The sequence below is a fragment of the Pleurodeles waltl genome, chromosome 7, assembly GCF_031143425.1.
Source record: "Pleurodeles waltl isolate 20211129_DDA chromosome 7, aPleWal1.hap1.20221129, whole genome shotgun sequence".
NCBI classification, from domain to species: Eukaryota; Metazoa; Chordata; class Amphibia; order Caudata; family Salamandridae; genus Pleurodeles; species Pleurodeles waltl.
Window position 1 is genome coordinate 566,788,883 of NC_090446.1, and position 21,467 is coordinate 566,810,349.

The 21,467-nt window shown below is 46.2% G+C and overlaps 1 protein-coding gene across 1 annotated transcript in view; it reads right to left on the reverse strand.

Moving 5' to 3' along the window:
• Window positions 1-9,265: 9,265 nt before the first annotated feature.
• The window catches only part of MMP25 (matrix metallopeptidase 25), a 162,087-nt gene continuing 149,885 nt past the window's right edge, over window positions 9,266-21,467 (reverse strand). The window contains exons 9-10 of the mRNA XM_069244338.1: window positions 15,594-15,851; window positions 9,266-14,574 (exon numbers count right to left, since the gene is read on the reverse strand). Of these exons, the coding sequence (XP_069100439.1) occupies window positions 14,306-14,574; window positions 15,594-15,851 (527 nt within the window). The 3' untranslated portion in view covers window positions 9,266-14,305. The remainder of the gene's footprint in view (window positions 14,575-15,593; window positions 15,852-21,467) is intronic.

The following is a 21,467-nucleotide window of genomic DNA, read 5'->3' on the forward strand; positions in this document are numbered from 1 at the left end:
CCTAAAAACGTGGGGCATCCATCACTTAAGAACCTCCTTATACAATCCTAAGGCAAACGGGTTAGTCGAACAAATTAATAGAATGTTCAAAGAATGCATTCAGAGAGCGAGAATGTCGAATGCGTCATGTGAAGAACAAATAAAACCAATGTTGTGGTCCTATCACACCACGCCAAATACAATTACGGGATTATCCTCTTCCCAATCTTTGAAGGGAAGACATCCTGGTACCAAACTCAATCCTAATTGGTTGAAAGGGGGAGAACAAGTGTATGTGAAAAGAGGAGAGTCCGCTGAATGTGTGAAACGCAAACAAGAAAAGTACAGAAAATGGTATAATGACAAATTTGGTACCAAGGACAGGTCATGGCAGGTAGGACAATTGGTGAAGGTTAGATTTCCAGATCGCATACTAAATGAGAGCAGTAAGTTCTCGGAACCACTCAGGATTAAAGAATTATATAACATTTTTGTCAAATTAGAAGATGGTAGGTACTGGAGCATGGACCGTATCGTACATTGTCAAGAGAAGAAGAATGATTGCAAAGACAATTATACAGTCAAAAACGAAAACGGGAATGCAGCGAACAGTAATGAACATGATATAAGAGTCAGAAGGAGTCCTGCATGGCACAAAGACTTGGTTTTCACTCATAAAGGAAGGGAGATATGTTGTAAGTAGGGCACATAAGGAATAAGTACTGTGCTCAACTCGATCATCTTCTTCATTAATCAAAATAAGATTGTTTATACAGAGACATTTAATCTGGATTGTATTTATGTCATTATGTTCTATGATCATATGTAGTAGTAGTAATTATTTTATAGAGTAAGTAAAATGCTGTATATAGTTCATAATGGTATGCTCCGTTATGCTCCAGTCCCCTTAGAATGTAAGAGCAAATGGACTGGCTGGGAGCTAACCTTAGAATGTTGGTGGAAGAATTGAGGAGAAGAGTCAGAGGCTGGTGGTGACCTGAGAAGTTCGTGGTAATAAAGTTCTTACTTAAGTTGTTGTCTATTGAATAATTACAACAGCTTTCTTGGCCAGATGTCATATGATCTGGTGTTCTAGGGCTGGAGGCAGGTCCTTTTCTTTTCGACGACCATCAGCTTGGAACAAGCTGCCTCTTGAATTATGAGCTGAGCCACCTCTCAATTTGGAAAGAAGTTCAAAATGTGTCTCTTTAACTGGGAAAACTGTTGTGGCTAGATTGGGCAGCAACAGTAGAGGTGCAGAACGCCAGGGCACTCCTTGGATAACAGTGCGCTATACAAATGCCCTTTTGTTCATTCATTCATTCATTCATGGGCAGGCAAAGAAATAGGGTGTAGAATTTCTTTTTTTGAGATGGTGTGTAATAACCTCAAACGAATGGTGCTGCAGCTTGGGCAGGTGGTCACATTTTTCCCTTTTCATCTGCTATTGTTTACCCACCTTTATTTGTTTAGACTTCAGCAGATCATTCCTCTATGCTTGCCCACGAATTTCAGTTTCTTCTGGTCAAGGGGTCATTAAAAAGGGTCCTGAAGGCAGAAAATGGCAGTAAGTGGTACACTTTTCTTCGGAAGGACACTTTCAAGATATTCAGTTTGGCCCAGGTTCCAATGGACTGAATGGTGTCCTTGTACTTGTAGGATGTTTAAGTTCAGGTAGCCATTATGCAGTCCCACAGATGTTTCTTTGGGTTTGTGGTGGGGTCTGAACGCTTTCAGTTTACTGTCTTGTCTTTTGGCTTCAACTTAGCCCCTCCAGTGTTTATGAAGGCAATGGCAGCAGATGCATCCCACCTTCATAGGTTGGGGGAGACATGGATTTTTTTACCTTGTGGACTGGCTATTGAAAGTGGGCTTGCCACAATCTGTTGTATGCCATCTGCAGACAGATGTCACTCTTCTGTCATCCTTAGGATGTTCCACCAATGAGATGAAGTCCCACCTGTAGCCTAGGCAGAGGATTCCCTTCAGAGCAGCCATCCTAGTCATGGTGGCGTTCAAGGCTTTTACACCCAAAAAGAGGCAGAGACATTCAGGTTGTGATCCCCATGTTTCAGGCAAACTCCTGGGTTTTGGTGTGGATGACTCATGTTTCTTGGCCTTGTGCATCCTGCTGGTCCCCATGCCCACTGGCACGTGCGCGTCCTGAAGTGGAAGCTTCACCTGCAGGGACACAGCTCTGGGGTTTGCTTCGGGCAACATTTGAATTTTGGAAGAGGCAGCCTGGGACAGACATCAAACTGACTTGTGACAGGCCGTTCTCCCTGCCTCATCCAGCTGGATCTTTTCACCACCACCAAGAACGCACAGTGTCACGATTAATACTCACAGAGTTTCTGCCTCAAGGCTCCCTGGGAGAGACGTTCTGCCTGCAATTAAATTCAGTCATTGAAACACCTTTTCACCTCTGCAACTCCTGCCCCATGTTCTGAAGAATAGCAGGAAAAATTGATCTGAGATTTTCTTGATAGCCTCGGATTGGGCCAGGAGAGCGTAACAGGATGATCTACTGAGCCAAAATATTTGTCCTTCAGTCTGTCTATCTCTACAGGAAGACCTCCTGTCTCAGCAACAAGGCAGGGCCCTAGATCTGAATTTCCACAACCTACATCTCGATGTGTGGAGACTGAGGGACCCAATCTCAGTGAGTTTAATCTGCAGACGTTTCTAGTAGTCCAAAGTCTGTCTATTAGATCTATTTATTCTGCTTGTTAGGTGGAGTTTGTGGATTGGTGCAGAGGCTGTCATGTTGATCTTGTTTTTCATGGCAAAATGTCTGATGGTTTGATTTTTTTCCATCCCTGTCCAAGCAAGGATTTGCAGTGGTCACCATTAAAGACTGTTTATCAGCCCTCAATATTCAAGTAACCAATTGTGAAGTGTTTTTTATAGGGGCTCGTGTATATGTTCTCCACTGCATCCTTTATTATGTCACAATGCACCTTAACTGAGTCCTAATTTTTTGATGTGCATGCACTTTGAGCCTATGCACTGTTGTTTACTGAGATTGTTGACCATTAAAATGTTATTCCTCAGTGCCATTACTTCTGCATGTGGAGTCAGTGAGCTACAGGCACTATCAGTGCAGTCCTCATATACCATGTTATTCCGACACAAATTGGTGCTGCTAACTTGCACATCTTTTTTGTCAGGATTTGACCTTCTTGTTGTAGTCAGTGCTGCGTCTGACACTTCCCTGCCTGTACTGTGCCATGATTTAACAGTGTGTGACTGGTACAGATGCGGAAATGACTGTGGGAGAGGAGGCACAGGTTAAGTGGGGTACTGGGGCTGTGAGCAAACAGGCTTTTTGCAGCTTTCCTTCCACTTTTTTCCCCATTTGGTCTGTCTTCTGATTTTTTTAATCAAAGTGCACTGAGGCCTGCTAACCAGACCTCAGTGCCAGTGTTCTAACCCATTACCAAAGTATGTTGAACTGGCTACCGCCAATTGGCATAACCAAACCTACTTATAAGTCCCTAGTATATAATACCAAGGATACCCAGGTCATGTAAATCAGAGTGTCCACCCAGATCTGCAGCACTGATTGTGCCACCCTGTGTATGACAAATTACAGAATGGCTCCCACCCTGCCACTGAAGCCTAGAAGAGCAGCTTTAAACTCCTAGTTCGACTTTGCCATTTAGACCAAGGAGGGCCCATGCAGCCCTGAGGCAGGGAGCTCTGTTTTCTTCAGTAGGACATATACTTGTCATCTGTCCTAACAACAAAACTTCCAAATTGTCATTTTTGCTGAGGAAAGGTTAGTTGCCCCATTGGTCAAGGGTGGCTCCTCTGCTAAGGCAGAGAAGAGACACCATCCTCCCCAGTAAGAAAAGGCAAAACTTGAAAAATAAAATGATAGTAAACCATGTTTAATAATCATTTTATTTTTCATCCCTGGCCGAGTCTTGGGGAAGGGGTCCATGATGAAAGGCATGGAGGAGGAGTAGTGTGCACTCTTGTCAGTGCGCAGGAGGTTTGGCTGGCCATATCAGGACAGCCAAACCGACATGCACACTGAGCAGTCTCCAACCTGGGCTGTGTTGCCGGGTTGGAGACAGCATGCACAGGCACCCAGTCTGTCTGGGAGTGCAAATCGAGGGTGCTAATGCCAATCCTGATGCTGCTGTCATGCTGCCAGCAGCATGAGAGCTGCAGTAGAATTGGCTGCAGGGCAATCCTGGGGCCTCTGCCTGCCGTGGAGACAGAGGTGCAGAAGAGTGGTGAATGGGACTGCCAAAATGAGTACTTCAAGGTAGCAAATTAATTGTGGCATTAAACCTGTCTTGATGCTCAAGTTGAATTTAATGTCACTTTTAAGGAAAGGCAACTTTTAGAAAGCTGCCCCTCTTTTGCGAAGTTTGTTACATGACCTTGCACAGTTGCTGGCCACCAGACATTTTTCTGCCTTCCTGGAGTGTAGTGTGAATGTCAGCCAGGCTCAGGAAAAATAGAGGCCTGTCATAAAGGGAGGTGTCGCCACCACTTTGCAGAAAGCCAAATAGGGTGCTGGCCCAAAAGGTGAGCTTCTAAGGGAAAGCCGCCTTTGGTGAGCCAATGACGATCACACTTGTGGAGTGCTGCCCCTTTTTTCAGGTAGACAGGGTGGCAGTAAGAATAAGGAGGGGATAACAGTTGCCAAATCAGTTTTCCTGTGGGCGAGGTGGGTGACCAAGCACCTAACATCTAAGGGAGGGGTCATACATCTTGGGAGTTGGCAGAATAGTGCAACCTGGGATTGCTAGATTCCAGCTGTAAGTCATCAAAGGGCAGGAGGGATCCTGGTAGCCCATTGGCAAGTGGCAGCATGATCCCCCCCAGGGTACTTTCTGGCCATAGATATGGCACCCCTGGCACTCTGAACCTCCGATCACAATGGAACTGTAGAAAAGACCAAAGAAAGACTGCACTGCCGACCCCTGGTCCTGGCAAGAGAGGCTGCAGCGACTGCTGGAGTGCACCTGCTATACTTTGTGCTAGCAAAGACAGAACTGTGCCTGTGGCTCTGGGCTCATGGAAAAAATCACTTCCATAGCTCAGATCAAAGAAGTGACTCCAAGGGTCATTTGGTTGACCCCCTGAAACGAGCACCAGGGCCATCAAAGATGAAGTAGCCCATTCCGGCAAGTCAGCAGCCACACTTGTTGAAACGCCACTGACTGCCAATGGGTAAAAGTTGCACCCAAGTCTGCTGAGGGTAGGATTGTCTTCTGAGTCCATATTGGTTGCCAAACATGGACACCAGCCTGTACAAATACTCTTTATGCCCCCCTGACCTTCTCTCTTTTGGAAGTGGTCACCCAACTTGGACTGTCAAACACAACTCCTTCAAACTTTTCAAAAGTTTTCTAAATTTACCATTACCAATGCATGTTTGCGCTTTGGACTAATAGCTGAGATTTATGTTTTTCTTTAAAATTGTATATCTCCTGAACCGTCTGGTGGATGTTGCTCATCTTAGTGACTAAAAATTCATAAAAATCTGATGTATTTTTATAAATCAGTGTTGGATTTCTTTCATGTTGCATGACTTTCATATTTAATTTTTGGTGCTTCTATATACTTTACAGTAGTTCCTTTGTTTAAGCCTTACTGCTTGAAGCCACAGCTACTCATGGTTAAATTAAAGGTTTTACAAATGAGCCTGACTGGACCCAAGACAGTTTTGCAAGTGTATTACATGGTAACGTTGCACACCTACATTATATAATACACCACAATCCTCAAAGGGCCAATCCTCATAAATCAAAGTGTTATATGGACACCCATATGTAAAAAGAAAGAACAAATGGATGGGAAAAAGGCCAACTATGAGGCGGAAAATCAGAAAAATAAATAGTTTCTGGGTTGTACCCATTCTCTTCAACCAACATAGTGAAGAGCCTCTTTTCCACAGGGAAAACCCATATAAGGAGGATAGCAATAACAGGAAGAAAACAAGCATTTTCAATGCAATGGTTCTTGCATTTGCTCGAGGTAGAGCTATTAGCGTGGTAAATTCCTACCTGGACTTTTATTGCCTCACAAACTGAAAATAAAAATTAAAACAGTTGACATAAGCAAGCCAATTCAAAGCGCTGCCGTGAGCTCGAAGAGACAAAAGAAAAAAGAAGTTCGCTCGCAGTAAAAGTTATCGGCAAAAGAACAATTATCCATGTAAAAGAGTTGATGGCCAAAGCGGTAAGAAAACCGCCCTAAGGAGGGACAAATGTAAAGCAGTTACCAACGAAAACAAGGGATTTTTGAAAGGCAAGCCTATGAATGAGTGATAGTTATTGGGCATGCGGTAGGGATGGTTAAAAGCCCAGATACATACCAACACTTCGGAAAAGCAGCTTTTCAGCGCTGCTATGCTTGACCTAAAAAGTAAGGCAAAGAGGTTGGGAAGTCAAAGATGTTGGGGTGACAAAATGAGTGGCAAGATCACCATAGGATAGACACTGGTGTAGAACATGCATTGGTGAATATCCCATAGTAAGAAGTCTTAGAACCCTTTTTGCCAGAGGTTGTGTAGCCATTGAAGTGTGACAGTCCATCACTCTTGCTGTCTTTTTTGCTTCACCATTTGGACACAAAGAGAGCTCTTAGCTTTTACATTGAGCTTATTAAGGGGCACTGAATGGATGACCAAATGTTTAATTACTTTGCTGGTGCTAAGATGAGAAAGGTGATCGGAAGCGGACCTTGTCCAGATGGATCGTTTTATGCACAAAATCATGCTATACCATGGCTGAAAAAGGAACCTCCCGAGGGCCACTGGTCTAATTCAATCAGAGCCAAGGCTGGCACAGCAGACCCTCTGACTTTTGGGTGGTATTGCTTTGGTATCTAATCAAAAGGAGAGGAATTCGTGGTTAGAAATATCCATCAGAAGAGCAAATTAATTATCTTTCATACCACTGGAGTATTCACGAGTTACAGTCTTAACAATGGCAAGTAACTTGTTCATCAACACCAAAGAAGAACCAGTGCATGAAGAGATCTACCACAGAATTTAAATTCACTGAATCCCTCCACATCTCTACTCTTATGCCTCACCATATTCAGAATTAGACACTCTGAAGTATTACTCATAGAGGGTATAGTTGTGATTCACACCATCCAAGTGAATATTGCGCTGTCTTTGCCCTAATGCTCCCTCTGCAGAGCCACAGAATTTAAATTGTAAATGACTTAATCGTTGAGTAAGGATGGAGCATCGTTGCCATCAAAGTTTATCCAAATAATGAATGAAGCACAGTGAGATAAGATTTCTTTATAATTGTGACTGTAACCACCCTGATGAACAATAATGGGGTGCTATTGTGTAATCATTGTCAAAATGGATTCATCTTAAGAATAAAATTAATCAATTGTCAACAAGAAAATTTGACAAGTGTTTAAATACATTTGACGAAAAGCAATCACGTTAGTGTGGATTTCAAACTGCATTGTGAAACGCAACCCCTTATTTGATCTGTGAAATAAGAAACTAATTTCTGTTTAAGCATAGGAGATGAGTTCAAACTCCTTTGTTAATTACCATAAAATCAAGATGGAGCCTGCAGAGTAATCCATAGCAGCCAGTTAATAGAACCTGAGCTTACCTTATCTCTCACTGATCCTTCCTCCATCACATTGTAAGGTTCTGCAATCCAAGAAAGTAAGGGGCATATTTATAATGCCCTAGCCAGCCGCGGCCCGTCCTTTAGGACGGAGAGGCCACGCCCCCCCCACATTTTGCCCCTCATGAAGAGTGGCTGTCAAGCTGAGCAAAGTTCAGATCAGGCAGCCGGGAGCGAGACATGTGCGATTTGCGCAAAATCCTGGCTGCCTGAGCTGAACTTTGCTGGGCTGAAGAGGTCACAGCTCTTATGGGCGTGACCTCCTCAGCTCAGCAAAGGTGCCTCGAGGCCCTCCCCCTTGGTGACGAGGGGGAAGCGTCACTGTTTGACTTTGACATGGGCCCTTCAGGTTTAATCCCTGAAGCGCCCAGGGTGAGTGTCAATCAGTGACACCTCATCACAGAGTGGGGTGGGGTAAGCACTCTTACTGACCCCATCCCACTCTGTGACAAAGTTGGGAGTGCTGCCTTCCCTCATAGTCTGACCTAAGGTCAGCCAGAGAGGAAAGGCAGAAGTCCCAACCTTCCTGGGACCTCTGAGCTGAAAGTAAGTGTGTGTGTGTGTGTGGGTGAAGGTAAGTGTGTGTGTGTGTGTGTGTTTTTTAATGTATGTTTGGTGCGTGCGTGCGTGTGTATATGTTTGATTGTTTATGAATGTTGTGAATGGATGTGCGTGCGTGAATGAATAAGTGTGAGAGTGCTTCCAGCCCGCCCACCTCCCTCCTAAAATTACCGGCCTCCACTGGCCCTAGCGCCACCTTGCACCACATTAACGTCATTATTTTTTACGTAAATGTGGCCCAACAAGGCTGAAATCCCTGCGCTGTATTTACAGAGTGGCACAATGCATGCATTGTGCCACTCTGTAACCCTCTGCGGCAGGCATAATGTATGCAAAGGGGGTGTTCCCCCGTTAGGGGAGCAGGAAAAATGGCATTAGGAAATCTATGAGATTTCCTTGCACCATTTTTTACTGCACTTTTAACGCCTGCTGAAGAGCAGGCGTTAAAAGGGGGCTTCCATTCTTTAGATTTGGGCCCTCTGTATTCTACAGGAGTAGCGCCAATATTTTGGCACTACTCCTGCAGAGTACATCACTAGCGTCATGAGAAATGACGCTATTGCCCCCTACCCTGCGCCATGGAGCGTCATATTTTAAATACGGCGCACACATGGTGGCTGTAGGGGGGTGCTAAGGGGTGCAGGGAATGTGGCACTGCACTCGGTGCAGCGCCACGTTCCATAAATCTGTCCCTATATGGATGCCACTCTGGTCACTCAGACACGACACAAAAACGCTTCCAAAAGCACTTTATGGGAGGTGGAATCATGCACCAAACCGCCACTAATATTAAGTGAGAGAGAAATACAATGTGCGTGGAGCCAAAACCAACTCTATATTTCAAAGCTTTGGTAACATAAGCCAGACCTCAAAACATGACAATGACCCGTGTCTGCGTTGCTTTCCAGGGCCCATGAGCGTGCCATACTGCGTTTGGCCACTAAGAGGCACTGCTGCATCAATGTACGTCTGCCCCCTTCCGTCCCCGGGAGATTCCATCATCCGACCTGATTCTACTTAGCTATGTTTGAAAAACAGTGTGCACTGAAGGCACTGATTTATGCACTGATATAAAGAAAAAAGAAACAAAACACACTGAACACTTTCGCATTTTTATTGAAAACAATTGGATTTATTGTCTTCTATTCCGAAAGCATATTTTTTTCAGTTTGCATTGTAAAAAAAAATAAAAAATACTATTGATCAGAATGCGTTATTGATTGACTTTTTTCACAAGGTAAGACATTGTATGTATCTATTTGGAATGTTAAAGTTGTGAATGTCACCTCTCTGATTACTACGTCCAGAATCACATCATGACTTCCAAAACACTGTACAGGATGCCGGAGGAAGCCTCTTTATACCTTGTTTTTTTTTAAAAAGTAACTTATTTTCTTTATTAGGCTAACAGTACAGCATTAAAATTCCACATACATATAAAAATAAACGGTACATTAAAAAAACGAAATGCCCTTGAATCGTCCAAAAAGGCAGTGAAATTAAGTCGAAAAAAAATAAAATTCTCACAATCCTTAGGAAAAATCAATATTATCTTGTTTGCTATTTGTTAATGTATAAACCTATATACAATCCTGTGTAAGAAAATTCCCTATGGCGAGAGCTTATAAAGAAAGGCTTTATCAAAATAAGTTGCGAAAGCACACATCTTACGTAGCTTGCCCTCCTCTGGTTGTTTTTGAGTAAAAAATTCTACTAGAGTGTGTACCTCAGTTGCAATATGCTAACCATCGCTGGGGCATCTTTGCGCTTTGGAATTATCACTCCTTTTCAACACCAGCACCATCAATGACATTAGCCAATGACTCTGTAAATCTAGCAGTGCACAGTTTTTGTGCCTCGCGCAATACAGCAGTACAATGTTGTACGCAGCACTCCGTTGCACAGAGCATACTAAATTTAGGATAGGGTCTCTAGACATATGGATGGACAAGGTCACATGCCAAATGTGATGGGATTTTACTGTGATCTCACTACAAACAGCCCCAGCTGTGCTCCACAGAGCCAATCACTTGCTCAAGAATGGGTGGCTTTTGTGTCAATCTCAGTTGTCTTGTTCCTATTAGTAGCTTTCCTCTCCTGTGTTTGAGCCGCCCACAGAACAGTTTTGATTTCACCAACTGTAGATTCTTCATTTGCCCTGCTTCGAACACAGCATTGCAAGTATACACGTGTTCTAACACCGGTTTGCTGCCTTTCATTGTCACCTGGTGCTCCCTAGAAAAACTGCAGCAAGAATGTGGATAATACAACAACATAGATGATGACGGCCACTGAAGAATACTTTAAACAAGCATTGGCATTTCCATTTGTTCTCACTTATATGTAAAGAAAAGTAAGACTATATTGTCAATACTTGTTGGAAGGGGCTGGAGAGGAAACGCGATGCAGAGTTATTCTGTTGGCAATCTATGGAACAGGCAAACGTATATAGTGGAGGTGTTCGATCTCCACCGGAATTAACTCTCAGTGCTGTGTTCTCCATTCCAACATTAACAGTAATGGAATCTTTTTGTTCTTTCAGGAGAGAGACGCACCTTTGCAGTGTAACGTGAACGTTTTTAAACCTCCATTTGAGTGACTTCCTATGAGTTGAAGTTCAGAAATGCAGCATCTTAATGACTGTTACTTCTGCCAGGAGATCTAGCAGATTCAGGCTCTTTGTATTCTGAACGTGACAAGCTTTTTAAAAATCCCACTGTGCTCACCCATCTTTTTAAGACTGTTTTCAAATGTGTCATCTAAACCTGAAGCGTCATTACGTTGGGCATTACTATTGGCTATTGCTGTAGTCTTGGTCACGAAACAAACTTGTAACAATGTGGATCTATGTGTGGGATTTTCTTAGAGTGAACCTAGCTATAAAATGATAAAGCTTTGTTTGAGACAAGTTAGAATACAAAAAATACTGGGGCAGAACAAGGGGAGACATAGAAATGCCTGAGAATAAGGAGGGAAGATGTGGATAGATAAGAAGTTTCTGTAATAAACAGGCAGTGCATTGAGGGGGCTATAATGCCTAGGAAGGGTGGGCGGGGAGTGTATTATCTTCAAGGATTGTCCATTAAGTGGGCAGACACAATCCAATAAGGTTTGTTTGAAGAGACTGGTCTTTACCTTTTCCAGACATGGAAGGATGGTTGTTAAATGTAGCAGGAACTGACCTACTGTATATTTCTTCTTCTTTCAAACCTTGGCGAAGCCACCACTGGAGGGTGTTTCAATATCTTGCAAAAGGTATTCATCTCATTTTACAAGATCACACACATTCATTCTTTCACACACACACACACGCATGCACATCAATTAACAACACTCATTCAATTCAAACATACACGCACGCACGCACCAAACATTCATTTTACAAGATCACACACATTCATTCTTTCACACACACACACGCACGCACATCCATTAACAACACTCATAACACTCAAACATGCACGCGCGCACCAAACATTCAATATAAAACATAACACACATACATACACACACACACACACACACACACACACACACACACTTACCTTTAGCCTCCAGGTCCCAGGAGGGTTGGGACTGCTGCCTTCCCTCATTGGCTGACCTGAGGTCAGCCAATGAGGGAAGGCAGCAGTCCCAGCCTCGTCACAGAGTGGGAAGGGGTCAGTGAGACTGCTGACCCCACCCCACTCTGTGACGAAGTGTCACTGATTGACACTCGCCCTGGGCGCTTCAGGGCTTAAACCTGAAGCTCCCAGGGAGAGTGTCAATTGGTGACGCTTTCCTCGTCACCCAGGGGAGGGCCTCGAGGCACCTTTGCTGGGCCGAGGAGGTCACACCCATAGGAGCTGTGATCTCCTCAGCCCAGCAAAGTTCAGCTCAGGCAGCCAGGAGTCTGCGCAAATCGCGCATGTCTGCTCCTGGCTGCCTGACCTGAGCATGAAGAGTGTCTGTCAGGCTGACCTTTGTTCAGCCTGACAGACACTCTTCATGGGGTGGGGGGGCGTGGCCCCTCCGCCCTAAAGGACGGGCCGCTACTGATCGATACTGACATCCGTGTTAGTCAACAGGATTCCAAAAGATGAACAGTACAGGTTAAAGATCACTGAAGGGAAGGTAGATCCTTGGCAAATGCCATAGGTTAGGATGAAGTGTTTATATAAGGAGGAGGTCACCAGAAATGAGAGTGCAGGGCAGTGCCATCAAAGCCCATTCTGGAGTTGAGGACTTTGAGTAGGGTTTGGTGGCAGAGGGTGCCGTAGTCAGCTTGAAGGATCAGTGGGATGCAGAGAAAGATGTCCCTACTGTGAGTCACTTAAAGAACATCAGTAAGCATTTGCATTGTTCCCTTTTCTGTGCTGCTGTGTGGCTTCTACCCAGAGTGCTAGTCCTGAAGGAGAACGATCCTGATCCTATGATGTTGATGGTTGCTTGCATCCTTTTCATTGATACTTAGCCAGCAAAGGCAGGTGGTGAACAAACAATAATTTGTGATTCTTCCAGGGGTCAGGTAAGACTTCCTCAGGATGTGTCCGGTCTTGAGGGAGACTGGATAACACTTTGTGTGAAAGTGTTGTAAGAGCATTACCAGTGATCTCCATCCATATACTTGATGGGATGAAGGTACTTTTGTGGGTGGATCCGTCAGTGAGTGGAGAAGATCTGACATCATTGGTGGAGAAGGTGTTCAAGGCTGTCTATATGAGTTAATTACAGGTGTTTGTACTAAGTTGTGCAAACGCTTTTGAGATTTGACATGGACCACATCTCCCAGAGGTTAGGTAATTCAGGTTTCTGTGATCATGCAAAGAGAGGATCCATTTATGCACATGTCTGATTAGAGGAAAAGGTTAGAAGCCTGACTTTTTCTCAAACATCTTTGCTGCACCTCTTAATTAGGTGCAGCTACAGGTTGCTGTGACACAACTAGTGTGTTCTTTATACTTAAAGCACAACACCCAAAGACCCAAGCATGCCCCACATGAAAAGCCCACTCCCTACCAACCAGGCACAGCAAAGTGCATAGGAAGCCAGAGGGCGGTAGGCATCTACAAGTGCAATTCTCTAATACCTCTTTCTGCTTCACTCCTTGGTATGCTGTAGTAATGTTGTAGCATCCCTCCAAACCTCATACAAAACAACCAAAGCATCCCACAGGTCACACTACACACTCGCAGAATACCATCATACAAAACAAAGTGAATAGCCACTCACTCAACCACACAGAAGAGCTGTGGGAATCTGTAAAGGGATTGTGGCACTATTCAAGTGCTACTATTGAGGAATGCTCCAGGCAGATCAGCTTACATTGCCCACTAGATATTTTTTCCTCTCCCACTCTTATGAAAACCTAGTGCAACATCCCTTAGTCCCTCTCACTGCCAAATATTCTAGGTCAACATATTTATTTGACATTTCAAAAAGTACTTGATTATTTAAGTGCCAAACCACTATAAGCGATGTGGACTATAGGTGTCTGAGCCAGTGCAGCATCCGCAGCTTTCTAGAGAAATGTCCAATCTACACGCGTATAGCAGCAATGTACAGCCTATAGGCATTATTTTATCAATGTCACATTTAATCTGTCTTGGTTCTTTTGTGCAGCTTCAGTTCTTGAAGCATGGCTTGTGTTTATGATGTTGCTGTTTCCCAGCACTCATACTTCCTATGGTTCTACTTGTAGAAACCAAGTTCCCACCATTATTAGATCTGTATATAGGTTTAATAACCAGTGGCTCCACATATAGTTTTCAGAACCAGAGACAATGGGGGCAGATATTCACAGGCCTAATTCTTGCACTTCAGCGGACGCTATTTCTAGTCCTCACAACCTGATGGCACTGCTCTAGGTTGGTGGTGTTATGATGAACCAAGGCAAAAGAGTACCACAGTGATTGGTAAATGCAAGTGAATTGCTTTCTGATGTCACCAGACCCGCTAGCCTCACAATCTAAAGTTTTGAAAAACAGAAGAACATAAACCCTACAGTGCGATATCTAACATCTCCAATACGTCATAAAACTTCCTGATGCTGGAGGCACAAGTGTCGCCCCGCTTGCAGGGTTGGGGAGGAAGGCAGCAGTTGCACCGCAGAGCAGCTTCACAGTGGTGTGTGGATTTTCAGTCCCCTACATGGGAGACCCTCAGAGAGACCTGTGTGCAAGGATCCCTGCAACGGAGAGTGCCAATGAAAAGCCAGAAAGCTGCATTAGGGATGCCGAATTCATCATGCAGGTGCATTCCTTGTGCTTGGCTTGTGTGGGCTCTGTGGGCAGCGGAGCATTGGGGGTTTCAGTAGGGCCCTCGCAGTATAGCCAATCCCGGGGCACAGAGCGTGGGAAATCACTTTCAGACTCCACGTTCCCTTTGACAAACTTCCAATATCGGGTACCTTTAAAGAAGTACGTGTCGCCTGCATGGAGGAGAGAAATAAGCAGAGGGCATATGAGAAGAGAAGAGACAAAATACGAGCACACAAAAAAACGCAATAGGTTTCTTTGGCAGTGAAACAGGTGTGTGACTCCCACTGGTGGAATTGCAGCGACTGCTAATGCAGATCAGGGTTGAGATGCATTTGCGAAGATTTGCATGGTCTGTTTTCCAATTGCAGGGGTGTGTGGGTCAGGACTGAGATGCTGTGACAAAGCATTCTATGGGTCCCTGTGCTAGAAAAACTGAGGATGCTGCAGGCCAGGTCTGATACTAACCAGCAGATCTGTATGTGTGGGGAACAGTCCTAGAAGCGCAGGAGGTACTGTGGGGCAGGATGGAGGTACATCAGCATAGATGCGTGTAAGCCTGAGAACTGGAAGAGCAGGGGCTGCGGGGAAGAATTAAGGCCCATGGACAGAACTGGTGTGTGGGCTGCAGTTACTGAAAACGGCTTGGTCCTACCAGCTAGGAATTAGATGCATTTAAGGCGGTTGTGGGTCTCATCCAGATCAGAACTGAGGTAACTAGCAAAGCTATCTCCAAGCCTCAGAATTGACGTAGTGGGGTGTGGGCAGGTCAGACTGAGATGCACTGTTAGAGCAGTATTTGGTTGCAAATGCTGGGGCAGTGCAAGTCAGGACAGAGGTCCGTGTCTCTGCCCAGCAATACCAGATGGCAATCTAGGGAAGAACTGAGGTGTATCAGCGCAGCTGTGTGTGGGCCTCCATACTGGTACCATGGAAGGAGTTATTAAGCATGAATAACGTTTTATCTATAAAAGTGTGGGTTTTGATAGTGAAATCGTCTGAGGTGCATTGGCAGTCTTTGTGTGCACCAGTACTTGTGTGTGTATTCCAGTATTGAAATAACAAGGAAGGATGTGAAGTGTCATGGAAGTGTATTTTTAAAGCAATTTTTTAACTTAAGACTGGAATTTCAAGAGCGGATATTGGCCTGCTGTAACTCCTTTGTCCCCATTTGAAAGTGGCGCAATCTTACCGTCATTCCAGCTAATGATATCATCAATGTCTGCTGGGATGCCATTCCAAAGGTTGACCATTCGAGGGTAACCTGAGTCCATTCTCCCGGTTTGCTCATCAAAGCGCCAAAAATTGCTGCCCTTAAAGAAGTAGGTTTTGCCGTTGTGTCTCCAGATGAAAGCTGCATCAATGCTGTCGAGAGGAAGACCGAAGTCTGTCACCGTCCGAGGGTAGCCGGGTTCCACCTTTGTGTCTTTGAAGACCCAATAATTGGTTCCTAGAGACAGAAAAGCATTGCAATCTTTATGACGACTTGGTTATTCCTAGTTCAGCGTTCTTTCTGCTGTTTCCAGCCAGTGTGAACCCCAAACCCAGTGACTGAACAGATACTGCTTCTCAAAGCTGTTTTTCAAACCTATGACCGGGGGTCTCCCAAATGTGCATGACAGAGTCAGCTTTCCAGAGCCTAAAGCATTCAGGGGCAACTGGCCACTCCTGTGACAGGAATTACCTAGAGATGTCTCAAAGAACACCAGAACCTCCTCTTCAGACCTTGACCCTCAGGTGATAGCAAAAGTTCCCCTAGATCTGCAAGGTTCCCTTGGAGCATTAACACTATTAGCACTACCTATGGAAGCCTTGCTAAGAGAAAAAACAGTTTTGCATGGGTACAGTGTCTGGCCTGTAAGGTAAAGTCAGAAAAAAATTGGGGGGAGCTTTTGAAGACTCTTAATATTTGGTGAATGAGTTGCTGCATGTCAGCGGTTTATGTTTGTGTGTATGTATGCAAGTTCAAGGGTGCTCGATCACAGTATTGTTCGGCAGCGGTCGAGCTGGTGGACTGCAGCAACACTGTGGCTTGCCCGACTGTGTCTAAATCCTTTTGACACTCTCTGACTGCCATACTCCATCATTGTAGGGGTATGCCAGAACTCTTTTGGTCTGAAGATCGAGATGAGGGCATTCAGCCCTTTTGTGGGTGAGATACTACCTTTGCACTCATGAGTTGATATGCAAGATTTGAGTTGAGTGGTATCTCGACACTGAACCGACAAACAACATCAGAAAAGATAAGAAGATAGTCAATAAAATATATGAATTTTAAGAGCCTTCCTAAACATAGAATGGCCCTCCATTCTTGGAAGGTCAAGACTAAATGCATTCCAAATAAAGGAAGCAACAAAATAGAAGGCGCCCTTTCTGAGTCTTTCCAAATCGGGGGGGACTGAAAGCGCAAGGGAAGAGGAAAAATAAAGAGAATGCCTAGACTCGGAAGCAATCACCTAAGGTTTCATATTGCTCTCTGTGGGTAAAGTAGAGCTCTGTGTAATCCTTCTAGAAATTGACAACCAGTGTAGCTTATGGTAGATCTATTAAATTTCCTGAAGTTCCTGACATACACTGAGCTTCTTGAAGCTTCTAAATAGCTGACTTGGAAAGGCCAATGTAGAAAGTATATGTTAAAAAAAACAAGGGAAATCCAAGGGTATTTAAGGGGCCTGGTGTCTAAGTATAATATAAAGAATAGGGGTCCCTTAGACTTACAATATGAATTATATTGTACATATAGAAATACAATGAAGTCTATGTACAATCTTAGGGGCATATTTATACTTTTTGGTGCAAAACTGCACATATGCAGTTTTGCATCAAAACGTTTTGCACTGGCTTGTACCATTCTTGAGCGCGAGTCGGGCACCATATTTATGGAATGGTGCAAGCCGGCGCACAGGGTAGGCTAGGGTAAAAAGAAATTGCCGTTAACCGGGTAGGGGTGGCGGTAGGGGAGAAGGGGGTTTTGCACCAAAAAAGGACGTTAGGCAGGTTAGAGTAAAAAAAAAAATACTCTAACCAGCCTAGCGTCATTTTCTGACGCAAAACCATCCATACCACATGACTCCTGTCTTAGAAAAGACAGGAGTCATGCAACCTACCCCAATAGCCGGCACAGGGGACTAGGGTCCCCTGGGCATGGCATTGCACCCGGTGCCATGTAGGGGGGCCCATTTCAAGGTCCCCAATGGCACTGGAAAAAAAACATACTTACATGTACTTACCTATACTTAACTGGGATGGAGTGCCCCATCCACCGCTGTCTGTCTGATGTGGGTGAGGGTGTCCCTGGTGCCTGGGGAGGGCACCTGGGGGCTTATTCCATGGTGTTCCACCATGGAAATAGGCCTACAGGTCCCCTAATGCCTGTCCTGACCCAGGCATTAATTTATTATTATTTGACCCCTCCTCCCCCATGTGTGATTTTAGCACGGGGGATAAATATGGTGCTAAGGCCATAGAGTCATTTTTTGCACAGGAATGCCTACCTTGAATCTCATTGACGCAAGGTAGGTTTCCACACCCAAAAAATGACTCTAACTCCATAACTTTGGCGCTAGATGGGTCTAGTGCCAAAGTATAAATATGGAGTTAGATTTGCACCGAATTTGCGTAAAAAAAATGACGCAAATTTGTCGCAAAACAAGTATAAATATGCCCCTTAGATCTTCCAAAAAGGATTTAGGAAACAGAGCCATAACATAAGGAAAATCAAGTAAATTAAATGACTTCCAGCACATCCAATGAAGTGAAAGGCAGAAAATACAAAAACATGAGTTGCTAATAGTGCACCAATAGTTCACCAAGTATATGTACAAAATCACACATAGTGAATAATGAATGTCGATCAAGCATTATACAGATATCCAGTAGCCAAACTCAGGCACAAGAAACTGACACAATACAATACATTAGTATGTGTCAAATCCAATTAGTACCCATACTAATACAAAGAACCAATTTCAAAATATGAAATGAGTTAAGGTACAGCTGTCAATGTTTTGATCCCTTAGAGCTAATTGCATGGATCATAGATCACCATCAGGGCTCAGCAGTGGTGCCTGAGAATTATGTTATGTACATGGAGATACAAGCTACATATTAGCAACCCAAGGTCAACACTCGTCGAGCGAAAGAGGGAGAATATGTTATCTGGTATCTTGATAGAGGGAAGAACTGCCTTCAATGCTAGGCGGGTTGCTTGGAACTCCAACAGATTGATGTGGAATCCGGATTCCGCTGGAGACCAGATGCCTGTGATCTCCACCTCTCCCACATGGCTGCCCCAGGAGTGATGCAGCTGTCACTACTGTCAGTTCTGGTTGTGGAAGGGAGAGGGATCTGTGTCTGACCCAATTGCGTTTCGTTAACCACCATTGCAGATCTTGCACAGTTCCCTTTGAGATCTAGATCTTGTCCGAGAGATTCCTCTGATGCTGCACCCACTGGAACTTCAGGTCCCACTGCAGAGCCCGCATATGCCATCTGGCATGTTTCAACAGCAGGATGCAGGAGGCCATGAGACCCAGCAGCCTCAGAGTCATTCTAACCGAAATCTAGGCTAGAGGCTGAAACATCGGTATCAAGGCCTGAATATCCTTGACTTGCCGCTCCGGAGGATAAGCCCGAAATTGCACTGTGTCCAGAATAGCTCTGAAGAAAGGGAGTATCTGAGAGGGAGTCAGGTGTGACATTGGGATGTTTGTAGTGAACCCCAGTGAATGCAGGAGGTCCTCCTTAGTCTGGAGGTGGGAGAGGACAGCCTGGGGTGAGTTCACTTTCAACAGCCAGTCATCGAGATAGGAGAAGACTGCAACCCCTGATCTGCACAGATGAGCTGCGACACACCGCCATCACCTTGACGAACACCCGAGGGGCACTTGTAAGGCCAAAGGGGAGCACCGTAAAGTGAAAGTGCTCATGGCCTACCGTGAACCACAAGTAACATCTGTGGGCAGGCAGTACGGTAATCTGGTAATAAACACCTGCAAGTCCAACTCCTCCATCCAGTCTCCTGTGTCCTGGGCAGATAGAACCTGAGCCAGAGTGAGCACGTTGAACTTCTCCTTCTTGAGGAAGAGATTGAGGAACTGCAGGGCTAGGATAGGGGGGAGGCCCTTGTCCTTTTTAGATACCAGAAAGTAGCAGGAATAGCAACCACAACCTACTTGTGGCATGGGAACCCTCTCTATGGCTCTTTGAGCCAAGAAAGTGGTAACTTCCTTGTGGGGAGGGGACATGTGATCCTCCATCACCTGATCGTAGGATAGTGGAACGGATGGAGGGGGTCATCTCAAAGGGGAGGGAGTAGCCCTTTTGTGCTATCTGCAGAATCCACCTATTTGACGTGATGGATTGCCAAGCAGAGCAGGTGATGGCGAATCCTATCTCCAACTGGCTCTAGGTGGGAAACAGTCAGACTAGGAAGGCTTAGGGGCTGATGGCGGGGGGGAGGGCTTAAGACTGTTGAGACCAGGACCTCTGACTACTTGATTCACAAGAACAGTGGATCCCATGCCCATGCCCTCTGTCAGCATGTGAGGCACGGTGGCTGGCCGGGAATGGACACAGTTGAAGTCCCCTTCAATAGCCACGATAGGGGCGAAGGGCAGTCTGGCGGGGTGAGGGGCTGCCATGAGGCCCAAGAACCTTGCCATAGGATGCAAATCCTTGAAGCATTCGAGCGTTGAGCCCGCCTTGTCTCTGAAGAGACTGGTGCGATGAAAAGTCATGTCCGGGGGGCTTGGCTTGAGCGTCAAGATGACTCGTAGGGCTCCGGACCCCTCCGTTATCCGCTCAAGAAGTGCCCATCGCTGCCCCCCCCCCCCGGCGGAGGGGAGAGGCTTCAAGTGGCTGCGGGTGGCTCCTGGGGTGCCCGGACTGCGCCTCAGACCCAGCGGCCTACCAGGAGAGGACGATCGCGCGGGCGCTCCCATGAGGTCGGGCGGCTGCTGGCGGCCCAGCCGGGCCGGGCAACACTAGGGGCGTCCTGCAGGTGGGGTGGCTGGATGACTTGGGTCCGGCCCCCTCCGCTGCCCGGAGGAGCAACGGCAAGGGGCAGGCCTGGTAGGTCTCACGGATGGCGGCACCCCCGAGGAGGAGAAGAGCACAGAGCGCTGGGCTGGGCTGGGCTGGCCTGGCAGCGCCGTGCAAGTGGTGAGACTAAAGAGCTGCGCACCCAGGCGGGCGGAAACATAGCACAGGGGCCGTGGTGAGACCTGGCCCCCCCTGGGTCGGGGGGGCGCTGGCGGGGGTGCGTTGCTCTGCTCAGCGTTTTTACCCCCTCTCGCTCCACTTCCGTGCCGGAGGAGCTTGCTGGAAGAAGGGAGGGGAGCAGAGTGGATGTAAGGACTTGCCCCTCGGGGTAGAGAACTCCGGAGGGGGGCGAGGTGCCTCCCTTCCACCGCCCTTTGTTCCGCTTACCGCTGGGAGGCCTTGGAGGTGAACGGCCTGGAGGAGGGACAGTGGCACCGGGCACCTGGAGGCACGAGAACAAGGTGCCGGTGGTGGATTGGGGTCCCAAAGGGAGGCCCCTGTGGCCAAGAAGGGGCGCGGGCCCTGGACTCGGTCTCTGAGGCTCCACAGGCCGCAGCTGGCAATCCACGCTGCGAGAGAAGAGGTTGTGAAAGTGGGGCCTGAATGATTAACCCTGCAGTACATACTTACAAAGATGAGGATCAATTTCACAAAAGCACATACGGACATAGAGCAGTGGCCACTGGCGGTGGTTTAACAAGGACCGGGCCCCAAAGACCAACGATCGTTGGCGCGTGTAGTGAGATACAGGAGCAGGCCTGCAGGCGAGCCCGGTTGCCTCAGAGATAATGGGCAAGGATAGACAGACCCGCCCGTCTGCTGCGCAGACGCGCATAGACCAATTTGCCACAGGCCCAAGTGGAGCAAGGAAAGAAGATCAGGCGATGGAGGGAGGGGATGGGAGGCAGGCCGGGACCGGCGATCTGGCGGCCATCCTTCAGGCGATTCAGGCGTCCCAGGCAGCGGTGGAGGCTAAGATCGGAGAAGTACGGATAGATGTGGCATTGGTATGCCAGGACCTCCG